This window comes from Populus trichocarpa, chromosome 1 (assembly GCF_000002775.5).
Source record: "Populus trichocarpa isolate Nisqually-1 chromosome 1, P.trichocarpa_v4.1, whole genome shotgun sequence".
Classification (NCBI taxonomy): domain Eukaryota; kingdom Viridiplantae; phylum Streptophyta; class Magnoliopsida; order Malpighiales; family Salicaceae; genus Populus; species Populus trichocarpa.
Genome location: NC_037285.2, coordinates 6,316,049 through 6,329,859, shown reverse-complemented (window position 1 = coordinate 6,329,859; position 13,811 = coordinate 6,316,049). Strand labels below are relative to the sequence as shown.

Below are 13,811 nucleotides of genomic sequence, written 5' to 3'. Positions count from 1 at the left end.
AATCATAGACACTGTCGAACCAGTCTAATGCAAGTTTTATCATCATCAATTCATTGCATATAGAGAGTTGATCAGCTAAACGATCTAAACACGAACAAAGTGCAAGCGTAAGACAATGTTCATTAACTAACTATAAATGTACATTGATATCATTTGAATTTAGTAAATATGATGGCAAGTCATTGAGAAACAGACAGTGTTGTCCTAAAACACCAGACTCTTGCAAAAGATAGAACCTAAAGTTTTGTCTATAATTTAAGAATCATCATGAATGGCAGCCACCAAATAATATTTCTACTTGATTAAAAGCAGTGGTGAATTTACATCTGTGGTACGTTCTTGAATTCCTCATGATTAGAAGATTTCAGGTCTTTCACCATAGTGGAAAGAACAAGAGATGACACTGACCTGTTTGGATTTTTGCTCAGACCCATAAAATCTAAGTAGAACTAATCTTCAGGTTGTGGATCCGATCAACAGTCTCTCTATCAACTGTTTCTTGCAAGTGTCTCATTGGAATTCAAGAAACTAGGCTGATTTGTAGAAGCAAGCAGTCAGGCCCACATCCTCTGTTAACTTCACTGTGTTTTGTGCCTCTGTCACTCTCTGCAATATCACAACAGTTGAGTCGATTTTGCATCACAAAATTGTATTGCATTAGTCACAGAATTTATAATTGCTTCCACAAGCTCCAAGATCTACCCTGCTACTAATTAAAAATAATTGTTGTGCGTTTTTGGAGTTCAATAACAGCTTAAAATTGAACTCTCACTACTTCAGAAGACTGAAAGGAACAGGCAATTTACAAGGCAACTATAAGGTTAGCCCAGCATTGAACAATAATAAAAAGGCCACTAACAGTTAATCATATTCTGCACTGTCTGTATCAGCAGGAGGAAAATAGAACAGTTTCTTGCACTCTGGTGCAAAGAAACTATATAATGCTTTTGTGTAAACTGTAAGTACAAGTGACTGACAACGGAGCAGGGAATGTACTAGTTTTCATCTGTGATAAGGCAGCAGCAGCACCCCAAATTAGTTTTGCATTCCTGCGCCCTAGCAGGAGTCGAATTTATTCTTTCACATCTTATATTTATTATTCCTCCTCTGAGACTCAAGCACTTACGAGATCTTATAATGACAGGAATTTAATCCACTACTCACTTACAGGGTAAGTTAATTTTATTAATCCAACCAAATTGATGAGAATTTAGCTTTTCCTGTTTAAATGCATAATATATAAAGGCTTCTCACAAGTTTTTGACAGATTGATTCACACTTAGACATTCAACTAGTAAAATTACAAATATAAGAGCCAAGTCTATATTTTAAAAAAAAAAGCTAAACCAGCAAGTGAAATTGTATTCATAGAAAGTCATGTTAGTCAGGGAATCTTCAATGGAAGAGCCAAAAGATTTTTTTTAAAAAAAAAAACAAAGCAATTTAGTCTCTATATTTTAAAAAAAGCTAAACCAGCAAGTGAAATTGTATTCATATAAAGTCATGGTAGTCAGGGCATCTCCAATGGAAGAGCCAAAAGAAAAAAGAAAAAAGCAATTTAGCTTTTCTCCCCTGGTTTTGTAGCTCCAATGGGATAGCCAAATGAAGAGCCAAAATCCCTTTTTCTCTCAATGAAAAGTCATTCCTACATAGCTATCAAAAGAGCCAAAAACATTAAAAAAAAATATTATTTAAAGATTTCTTCTTTCATCTCCATATCTTTTCTCAACGGCTTTTCTCAAAGAGCCAAAAGTATTAATATCAAATATATTAAAATACAAATTGTTTGTTAAAATAGCTTTTTTCCCATTGGAGTGCATGTAAGAAAAAAAAAACATATTTACTCTATTCAAAAAACTATATTAAAAATTTGGCTCTTCTAAATGGTTTTTGCCATTGGAGATGCCCTCTTATACACATATTGAGAAGAGGACGTGCTTACAGATATGGGAATATAAGCACGTCTACTGTTAACTGGACCAACTGTGAATCCCGTGTACCCACCCATGGCCCCCTGAACAGCACTTTGTGCAAGAAGGGTGCAAGAGATGTTTTCTGATGCATTACTTGGAATAGCTCGTATCATGTATGTAGGATCTGCATACGAATATATCAACATTCAGATACATAGACCTCTTCTCTGTCATCGGTATAGGGGATAATTTTCACAAGGTTCTCAAACATACTTTCTTAATTCTTGATCCTAGGATAACCAACTCAATGAAAATGAATATTACACAATTTCACCATACAAACCTTTCTTATCTGGCCTCAAATCAGCAAGTATTTTTAGGACAAGGTTTTTAGCATAACCTTTCATTAGCTAGAGATAAGCCTGCCAAGTACATTGTTCACATTTTTTTTTCCTTCAATCAAACAGTAAATTTTTTTTCCAATGGCTGTAGTTTGCATAAAAAGGTCAACCTTGAATTAGGATTGTGTTTAGCAGAAGTGAGAATCATCACATGGACCACTTAGTTATACCAAAGATAAAATTCTAATGCAATCATTTGGGAGATACCTATATATTTCATATCTATCTCCATCTTCTTAACCTTTGTAAAATGATCCTGCAACATGAGATACTAACAGTCAGTCTGAAAGGAATAACATTAATAATAACAATAACAAAGTAAATAGATGTGGTAACAGAAATGAAAAAAATGGTCTGTCTCAAACAGAATGATGGGTACAGCAACATAAATGTATTAAAATTAGGTACTAGGCGGTTGTACCAATTTACCACCTAACATGATTGCTATGTGGCATAGAGCCCATTTATTTTTGTATTTCAAAAGAGTTTTTGAAAAATTTTGAAAATTTTTTATGTTTTTCTTTGCTTCAAATTATTTTATTTTTTTTCAAAACGTTTTGATGTGCTGATGTTAAAAATAAATTTTGTTTTTAAAAAAAAAACATTATTTCAATGTATTTTCAAGCGAAAAGCACATTGAAAAGAAACTGCTACCAGAATACCAAACGGGCTCATAATTTTGAGGCCCAAGAAAGTTAGAACACCAAGTTTGGGATAAGTAATTGCTTAACAGGGCAGTAACAGCCTACAATATCATACCTCCAGTTTGGGATAAGTAATTGCTTAACAAGGCAGTAACAGCCTACAATATCATACCTCCTGTCAGCAGCGCCCCCCCAAACCCATCCCCCACATCCCCCACCCACCGCAAAAGAGAGAGAGAGAGAGAAGAATTAAAAATAAAAGCACATATGAAAATCATAGACGAACAAACTCATAAAAAAAAAGGCACATAAGTACACTATTCTGTGAAATAAAAAAACTTGAGGTAAGAGAGATGGCAACTTTTTGAACCCACCTTAACCTTTTGAGTTAACCACAGACCAACATCTAGAAGTAGCCTGTTCCCTGAAGCATCTCCCTCATCAACTGCATGCATGTTCTGAGCAACATATTCCTGCCCAGTTCCTTCTGCTAACACAATAACAAATGCCCATTTTCTTTTATCCTCTTTTCAATAAATTCAAAAGGCAATCCTGTTATATTTCAATATCCGAACACAGTAGCATATCACTAAGTTGTAATATTATGAGTGATTTTGGGCACTAAACCACACCATTGAAGCACATCCTGAAGCAATACCTTTTCCAACACGTAGTTTGGAGAAGAAAAGGGAACCCTATGCTAAAAGTGAGAGAGTTGGGAATATAGCTCATACAATTACTTATGCATGCATATGTACAACCATTCACACATACATAAATACAGAATAAAGATACACATACATGTGTGTGTATGAAGCAATATGTTTTCTAGGAAAACGAGCTTGCAACATCCTTTACACAGAAGGCATGCTTAAATCTACCATTTTCAAAGACGTCCAGCATCAAAGATGGTATATAACACTACCTAATTTTTCCTAGCACACAATCCTGTTACAAAATAGTGATTAAACAACAAATCATTGCTTCATACACAAACAATAAGGCCAAACTTCCTGAAACAGCCAAACCTGGAGGCAAACGATCACATTATTGTTATGACTCAATAAAACAGGATGATCATGGGTAACTTTATTGGCTAATAAGGATCCTGGACTCAATCTTATGTCCACATCAAGTTATTATTTTCCAACCCTCTCAGAAAGTGCCTTTGATTTACTTATCATCAAATATGACACTCTAATGACATCGAAATTGGATCCAAATATTTGCAAGTTCAAGAAGACGATTACCAAAAAAAGTCTTACCATGTCTCAATTTGCCAAAGTTGCAAACATTGCAATGAAACCTGCAGGATTCAAAGCGCAAGGAAGCTGGAAGGAAAGAATAAATACAGTGAGAATCTGATGGCCATTAATGTGCCATCTATTAAACTATGTTCCAACTGTATCTGCCCATAAGGTTAACAATTCCAACTCCATTTTCCTCACTTTCAACCTCCACATGCGCAGCATTAGTTGCTCTCTGAGCTTCTTCAACAGCAGTATCAATTCCAAAAGATTTGTCTATCACCTACAACAACAATGCAATTTACATCATTTTCGAGGTTCAATACAGTTCAACTCAAGCACGCCAATTCCAAAACTACAAACATTTGAAAAAAATGTGCTAAGCCTTGAAAATCAAACCTTGCTCTGAAGCATAAAATTGCAGAATGAAATACAAAACTCACCGCAATGTCATTATCAATCATCTAGGGGATCCCAGCAACTGCCACTTCAAGACCACATTTCTCAACTTCCTTGTAAAAATGTACCAAAAACACAAATTGAAGAGAAGAAAAGGCATGCAAGTGTGATACACTTGCATCATACCATAATGCAGGCTGACTGATCGGTACAATTGACGGAAGTCACGGAACAAGTTCTTATTGGAGAAATAACCACCTTGTAAATTAAAGCTGCTCCTCTCTGGGTGTCATTACCTCCAACAATATATACTTATACATCCACAAAACCAGTCTACCTTATTTCATTCAGGTTGTGTACCATATTTGGAAATTTATGAAAGAAAAATGTGTATGCACCTGATTTATTCTCTTGTCCTGAATAATATCAACTATCTTGTTAGTATCATGACCTCCCCGTGAAGTGCAAAGAAATGTGCCACCGCGCTTATGTATGTCATTCACAACTTTGGGCATGAAATTTATGGTGTTTCTCGGATAAGAACCCCTATAACCTCCCTGCAAATTCAATCAACCGTTTGAAAACTCTTTCTCAAAGCAAACAATTCAACAATTAAACACAACTCTCTACCTGTCTCTGGATAAAACTCACCATAATGCCAAGTACATCACCAACTCCATAGAATCACTGTATTGAGCCCTGGACATAAGCCCCCGCATGTCACTATGCAAGCACGCACTTCTTCAGGCTTAAAATACACCTATACATATATCATCACACCAGTTGAATCAACAACAATCAGCTTCTACAATTTCACACCTAATGCCCTGCTCTCTCACTCACATCCATGCTGCGCCACGTGTTGTGACCATTAAGTGGGTCCCACCTGTATGCGAGTGATGAAGCACGTGCACCACCTAACCCACCCGTGTACTGAATAATTCCTAAGAAATAATGCTTTTAGAAGCATAAATAAATTTAAATTTACAAATTAAAAAAATTACATTATCTCTCGGACCGGCTCGCCGGAAATGTACACCTCTAGGACTATCTTTATGAACAACAATCTATTAAAAAAAAAAAGAGTGAGAAATGATTGAATGACATGTCGTTTGCAGCAGAAAAAATTACAAGTCAGTGTGCTTACTTGTTTGCAACTACATCTTCTGGTCCAACAAAAGTCTGCCTGCCGATTCAAAATTAAAAAAAGAGCAATAGAATCCTAAATTAATTCAAATAATCAATGAATTCATGCACTTGAAAATCGCGTGGGCTTGGCTGTAATGCAAAGGATTTGGATACGAGCAAAAATAAAAGGTAAATAAATCATCAATTGAAACTTAAATTGAAAAGAAAAACATAATCATTGATTACTGGTAAATTAGAGGGGAAATCGATCAGGTGAGGCACAACTTCGAGGACGAAACCATCATCGTTAAGAGCTCTGACTCTGATTGGGTGATTTTGGCGCCAAAAGAGTGATTTTGTGGGGGAATTTTGGACTTGAGAGGAAAGTTGGAGTTAAATTGAAATAATGAGAATTTGTGGGATTCCACTGATAATAAATGAAGCAGCAGCAGCAGCTATTGAGATCCATCGTTCAAACGGAGAGACTGAAGAGGGAGATCTTCCTGAGAGCGTTTATTTCGGTAAGGGGGGAATGATTAGGTGCCGACGATTTAACTGGGGTTTTAATTACATGCCATGTGTATACTTTCTATTGGTTTGCGAGAATATTCAACACATTTTCTTTTACTTTTGTTTTTCTTTGATTGGCTCGATTGCGGATTTTTGGAGTCAATGTGTAGTTTACTGAATCCCATTAAAAACGATCTTTTTATGGTAATTTTTATTTTTAGTTATATTTCACTTAAAAAATATTAGATTAATATTTTTTTTAAGATTTTACAAATAATTTTAATATACTAATATAAAAAAAAAAATACTCTACACTGTAATACTAAAAACTATCAAATACCAACACACACTTAATCATTCTGCTATGGATAAATTACAAAACCCCACCTCATCCACGTATACTTGTCAAGATGGTAAAATACATTTCCACCACTCTGTGTTGATAATTTTTTCAATCCAATTATACGCATGAAAGTAATAGATCCTTCGATCACTAAACATAAACTAGATGGAATAAACACATTAATGTGTTCTTATTTTTCATATCAAATATGTTCAATAATGAATTAAACAGTTATTAGTTGATGATTTAATCTATTAGTAGATGATTTTGACATAAATTGGAAAATACAGGTACCAATTTAAAAATTTATCAACACAGATGAAATTGAGAAATTTCGAGGAACGCGAGCGATGAGAAATGTAGGCTACTAGGCCATGCTTAACCGGCTTAAAGGAGGAGGAACCTCAAAAGAAATACTCTAATGCATAGGTTAACTTCAGATAAAGCATACAATGAAAAGAGAGTTCAAATAAAGCATGCCCTGTCGCATTTCCTCGTTTGGACTTTCAACCATACTTCTGGCAACCACAGCCAGCATACATGCATACAAGCATTAAAACAATGATAAGAGCTAAATATGTAGCATTTTGTTTTTCATTTATTGATGATCATAGAAATGTTTGCACGATACAAAAATGAATAAACCAAAATTTCTATTAAATTGGTCGTTTAGTCTTCGTAGTTTTAGCTGAATTCACCATCACCACGATAGTTGACAACCTTCAACCTGTGATAAATGCACTTTCAGGTACAGATGAAAGGTCCAGAAACCAGGATTTCAATATAGCATACTCATTTAGTAACTTACCATGTAGGACAGCTGTAATGTTGTTATGTCTAGGAGTCATTGGTTTTTACAGAAGAAAATGATCAATCATATGTCGTATCACATCTGCACCTTCCATATGCATCATTTCATCTTTAACCTGCAATATGTACAGAATGGTGTTAGGTTCCTTCAGAAACACAGAAATTTATGGTGTTAATTTTCATTTTCCGAGGAGTTTTTTTTTTTTTTTCCTTGCACATGAGCACTGATGAGACCATTATTATTCCCAAGAGATGGTTAGTATTTTCATACCATATAACCAAAAAACATAACACTGCAGTGAGGACGAATGGATGCATGCATGAGGGGAGAATGAGAGAGACCTGAATTACACTATGAGCAGCAAACCTCTGTCGGCTGGCATGGAAGCTAACGTCCACTTTTTCCCATGACACACGGGATAAACCAGCCACTAGTTCCTCTGCACAAAAAAAACCAATCAACAAACTTTTAAAATTGATAAGCAGTAATTGTGGTGGACGGAAATTCCCCAAACAAGAAGAAGTTCTCATTAGACAAGTTGGGCAAGGGAATTAAAACAAATGAGGTGATCATAGTGGCTGCATCTTTTCATTCAAAATATACCTTCTAGCTTGTCCGAACCATCATCTTCTGTCGAAATAAGTTCAGACTGCTCGGCATCACGGGCCTTACAGCGTTCTTCGTATACAATATGCGGATATTCCTTGTTCATATTATCTTCCCACTAAAACATAAAATGACATTTCAGTCAGGACGTTCTAACCAACAGGCAATAAGATAAAGGAGAACTATACAGTGGAAGCAGATGTACCTTTGGCAATTCATAATTACGCCTGATGGACGACGTTCTCCAGCCCACAATATCTAAACAATTTTCATTAAGGAAACAGAGAATAAAGACTCTGCCATGTTTTCAGATTATATATCACTCACAGCTACTTTGAATGAACAAAAAGGATACGGTCATAGCCCACATTTGAATATGCCACCCGGCGTTTGAATATACACAATGCCGACCTACAAAATTAGTTAGGTGCCCTTATTAATTGCATATTTGGATATCATGAAGATGACGTCTCAAGAAACTACAAAAAGAAAAAATCTGCATAAAGAACTGTTGTGTAAGAGGCATACATGAAAAAACAATCACCATAATCTTCTATCATGCGTTTAAGCAATGGAGCATTGCCCTCATCATCATCGGTAAGAAAAAGGTGTCGACCTGTTCTCTTAAATATCCAATGAATCAAGAGGCGAGCTGCTTTCTCAAAGGCAGTTACACCAAAAAGAAATGGAACCTGCAAATGAAGACATTTTTTGAACGAAATACACAAGTGTGATTAATCTAAATTTAATAAAGCTTGGTTTAAGGAATGATTAACATGCCCAGTCAGATAGTGGCAGGAAAGCAAGCAAAGCTATTTCTACGCACAGATTTAGTCCAGATTTTTTTGTTATGAAAACATTTAAATAACCTAATAATTTGCTTTTTCAATGCTTTTGAGTGGATGCTGATCAAATTTGACAATCTAAATGACACAAGACAATCAAAATATGATACCTGCTTATTTCCTCTTGAACCAAGGTGAGGTGTAGCAACCGTGATAAAGTTCATAGGCTCCAAGCCACCTATTGTAGCCTTTATGTCGTCTTCATTTGTACCATCAGTTGAATCTGCTACATTTTCTTTCTTGGGTGGTCTATACAATCTTCCAATTGCATATCTGGCCACTAATCCTCCCACAGAATGTGCAACAAATGAAATCTTCCGCAAATTCTGCTTTCTTTGAATTACCTCAAGTACCTAAAATTCAAATATTTCATCAATAACCCAGCATAAGAATTCATCCAAACTTAGTAAATAACTACAGGCACACCCATGAATCCAAAAAATGCAATACCTCCTCAGCCAACCGCTCACCCATCACATCAACACCATCAAGTGTCAGCCTAAACATATTTTTTTCACTACCTGCAATGCAAGTAAAACCAACCCAAGCATTTCATTCTGAGTAAGGAAAAAAAAAACAGATACCAAAAGAAATGATTTAAACTCCACTCAACAACCACTTAAATACCGAATTCAAAAGGAAAGAAAGGATTTCGCTTCTTATTAATATCGAAAACATAACTAATGATGCTTACAATGAACAAATACTTTATCAGGTAAAGTTCTAACAAACTGCTCTGCTCCAAACTTCCAATCTGCGTTACTGATCACTCAAATACACCCACAATTAGCAAACAGCATAACTAATCGAATTCCAAATTCAATAATTATGCCCGAAAATTCAGTTAAACTCGAAAGGAAACTTTAAAAGAAAGTTGAGATTTTGCTCTCATAATTTACAAAATTAAACCAAACCCAGATAAAAAAAATATTACACTAGATTAAGCAAACAACAAATCAATTGAATTCCGAATTCAGTAATTGTGGGTGAAAATTCAATTAATAAAACAAAAACTTTTAAAATAAAGTTTTAACATTTTGCTCTCGTGGTCGACAAAATTAAACCAAGACCAGGTAAAAAAATTCACTAAATTAAATAAACAAAACATGATAATCGGTGATTAATAAGAAGAAAAAAAAGAGCATACCTTCCAAGGATACCGTGGACCATAATGACAAGATGATCAGCAGAAGCAGCAGCGGATTTTTGACAACTCCAGACATCACAGCTTCCATTTACTGATTCTGTTGAACAAACTCTGTTCTCCATGATTTATTGATCCAATTCTTGATTTTTATCTCTCTCGCTTTCTTTACGGTTCTTCACCCAAAAATGCATTTAAATAATGACTTCAGAGAATTTGTTTTTGGTTATTGTGTTGATTCTCTCGAAAAAAATGGCGGTGAGAGAGTCCCCGGACAGAGGAAACTGAAAAGGGTAGTTATAGAGAAAATTAAAGTAAGGTTTTTATTTTTAACCATTCGGTTTGGTGCGATTGATTGTCATTCATATTTTTTTCAAATATTATTACTTATATTAAAAATATAAAAGAAAGTGAATTAAAAAAAAATTTTAAGGAATAAAGAGATATATTTATATTAAAAAAAAAGGATAAAAAGAGGGGTTTTTATTATTATTATTGTAGCACTAGACACAATTTATTACCATTAAAATTATCGTTTTGCTCTTTAATTTTTAATTTTTGAATTTTTATTTAAAGGTAAAATAGTCTTTCCCATCAGGTAAAATAGCTTTTGTAAAATTTAATATAAGGTATTTTGATCCGTAATTTTTTAGGTATAATATAATGACTGGATTATTTTTAAAAGCAAAAATTAAATATAACCATTTCAAGGGTTTTGTTAACTTTTTTTTTTTTTCAATGCACAATAAAAATACTTGAATGACCTTTGCATCAGTTTTTTTTTAGCTTTGATTCAAGGGTATTTTAATATTTTTACTTAGATTTTTTTGTTATATTTACATTGAGCTAGAGGTTGTTTTATCTTTAAACATAAATCTAATATTATTAAAATTAAAAGTTGTCAGGTATAATGATACACACGAGGGTGCTTCGTATTGGTGCATTACGGTGGCCTTACCCACATTCTGTGATGGCATTAGAAATTTTTGGTTGTGCTCTTCAAGGTGGCCCGGCGTGTTTGGATGATGGAGCTATGGTCGGTCTTTGATGGATTTTTTCTTTTTTTTTCTTTTTTTGCTGAACTTTAATTCTATTTTTTGAGCCTATTTTAACTTTCAATTTAATTTTTATTTTCTTAATTGTTAATTATTTTATTTTATTTTGAATTTTTTTTTTCAATTGCATCCATTAAATTTGATTCAATTCAGTTTTTTTAGAATTTGACCCTCATTATTTTGATCTTTTTTATTTTCTCAATTTTTTTTTTATTTTTTTATTTCAATCATTTGAGTCTATTTTAGCTTTCAATTTAGTCCTTAATTCTCTTAATTTTTAATTGTTTTTTTTAAAAATTTTTTTCAATTATATCCCTCGAATTTAATTCAATTCATTTTTCTTAATTTGATTCTCATTATTTTGATTTTTTTATCTTATCCTCAATTCTTTTTTGATTATTTTATTTCAATTTCATTCATCAACATCTCATTTAATTTAATTTTGGTTTTAATTTTTACCCTCATTCTTTTGATTTCCATTTCTTTTGTTTTTTTTTTTTTTTTTTGCTTTCGTTATTTTTTCAATTCCATCTCTAAATATTTTTTATATTAAGGATTTGGTTTCATTATTTTTTCATGTTTTCTTTTAATGGGCTAATCAGAGCCTTATGAACCGAGTGATGGTTTTAAAGATTAGCGGGGTGTATAAACCCCTAGTCTCTCAAAAATATAAAAAATCATATCGTATTTTCATACAAAAATTCAAAAATATGTATATGCATGCATTTTAGAATTTAATAACCAATTTATTAAAGTCATGAGAATTTGGTTTATATTTCAAAAAATACCAAAAAATTATTTTGTTTTCTGTTAGTATCCAAGATTATGAACTTATACGTAAGACATATTTTCAATATTAAATAAAAAGATAGTTTTGTTTATTTGTTATATTGACATTAGAATGGTTAGGTTTTTAACGTGATAAGATAAGGATTTTCTTATTGAGGAGAACTTTTCTTAAACTTTAGATAAACCAACGATTATAAAATAAAATAATACATTAGTTTATATCAGACACATAAACAATGCAGTTTATCTCAGGTAAGACATATTAAAGGTGCTAATACATTTTCTTTACGTAATTAGTTCTCTTTCCCAAATTCAAAGACCAATTAGGGTTCATAGTGACCAAAATACTAGATGGCAACTACTGTTTCCTTTTTCTACTGATAAAGAACAAGAATTCATTGTTCTTTTTACCCACACCATTCCTGATCCAGGAGGATGATCGTTGCGACGCCTCACACGTGTAACAACGAGTACGAAGTTACTTCTTTGTGTGACATGTTTAAACCCAAATGACTCTTTCTCTGCTTTCAACAAAGAAAATCTCATTGTCTTTGCTCATTTCTATCCCAATGAATTCTTTATAGTGGACCTTATGGTACTTAGTGACCAACTTGATATGTATATTATTGTTCTACGTAATGATGATGAGTTCTTTGATATTGAAGGTATTATTAGTCTTGCGGAGAAAATGATAAAAAAAAAATAAAGATAGTTTGGAGAGAGTTTTTTAAATTAATATTAATGCTTAGCAAATTGTCATTACTTCTATCAGTTGCAACTAATACAGTGAAGAGAGTTTCTTTTGTTATGCATATTTTCAAGAATAAATTGTGGAATAGGATGAGAGATAAGCGGATAAATAACAGTTTGATTGTATATATTGGGAAAGATATCTTTAATGAGATTGATAATGAAATCATTATGAAGCGGTTTCAAAATATGAAACTTGAAGACAGCAATTTTAATGTAACTTTCTCATTTTAAAAACATTCCTAAATTAATTTTGTTTAATATGAGTTAGCATATATGATTTCTTTATATAATGTATATCTACTTAATATCAAGCATTTATTTGGTAATATTATATTAGTTATTTAACTGGATTTTGCTTTGAAGAAATAGATAGACATAAAGAGAACAGATAATATAAAGTTTATGACCCATAAAAAATAATAAAAATATATTTATCTGAAATTTCCCTTGTATTCTTTTATTTTTTTTAAATAAATTTTATAAAATAATTAATAAGATATAACTAGTAAAAAAAAAAACTTTTATTGAGTGCATGATTAAATTATAAGTGACGACTAACTTGACTTTCAAAGTTTCATAGACTTCTACTGGAACAAAAAGTTCCAAAATTAGTTTTCAAGCAACAGATAAAGGTTAGAGGATGCTTAGAAGCGAGTTTTTATGGTTATTTGCTAAAGCTTAGAAGAGATTCATGATCTTCTTCTTCTTCTTCGTGGATAATAGAACTCATTGAAAGGTTAAAAAGAAGAAGAAAAAAATACTACAAACCTGTGCATTTTAACTTTGTGCAGGGAATAATTACCTCTAAACTATATGTAATCTCTTACACTTACAATCTCACTAACACATGACATATCTAAAATTCACATAAATTACACAGGATTTTCCATGGAATGATTACAAAATGCAGTTCGGATTTATGATGAACAAAACTCGTGCATAGTTTCTAGCCTCCCTGAATTTCAAGTTTCCTGTTACGGTAAAATCCTAGATGCAGGCAAGATAAGGGAAGAACCCTGACACAACCTGATAATTTGCCTTTTCCTCGCAGAGAAACAGAAAGAATAAAAGAAGCTGGCACACGCCAATAATTAGCAGATAAGTTTCTTTGATATCTATATTGTCCACTCCTCCCCTGACGTGGATCATATGATGATTGCTGAGCTTCAATGCTAGCCAAGTCCCAGCAACTACGAAAAAGACACCCAGAGAGGGATAGAAGA

The 13,811-nt window shown here is 33.1% G+C and overlaps 1 protein-coding gene and 1 pseudogene across 2 annotated transcripts; both read right to left on the bottom strand.

Moving 5' to 3' along the window:
• Window positions 1-122: 122 nt before the first annotated feature.
• Window positions 123-6,125, bottom strand: LOC18094468 (ATP-dependent 6-phosphofructokinase 4, chloroplastic-like; annotated as a pseudogene).
• A 1,025-nt stretch (window positions 6,126-7,150) lies between these two features.
• LOC7477796 (lipid droplet phospholipase 1) lies at window positions 7,151-10,334 on the bottom strand. Of its 2 annotated transcripts, none has more exons than XR_008058570.1 (11): window positions 9,995-10,334; window positions 9,542-9,609; window positions 9,298-9,368; window positions 8,958-9,200; window positions 8,531-8,694; window positions 8,358-8,413; window positions 8,208-8,260; window positions 8,000-8,120; window positions 7,667-7,835; window positions 7,394-7,511; window positions 7,151-7,312 (listed from the first exon to the last, which is right to left on the bottom strand). XR_008058570.1 is itself a non-coding variant. In XM_002297889.4 (11 exons), the coding sequence occupies exons 1-10, from the start codon at window positions 10,114-10,116 to the stop codon at window positions 7,440-7,442; spliced, it is 1,068 nt and encodes a 355-aa protein (XP_002297925.1). In that variant the 5' UTR covers window positions 10,117-10,328; the 3' UTR covers window positions 7,151-7,312; window positions 7,394-7,439. The 2 variants fall into 2 exon arrangements, 1 of the variants encoding a protein (XP_002297925.1); XM_002297889.4 differs by having other exon boundaries at window positions 7,738-7,835; window positions 9,995-10,328.
• Between the last annotated feature and the right edge of the window lie 3,477 nt (window positions 10,335-13,811).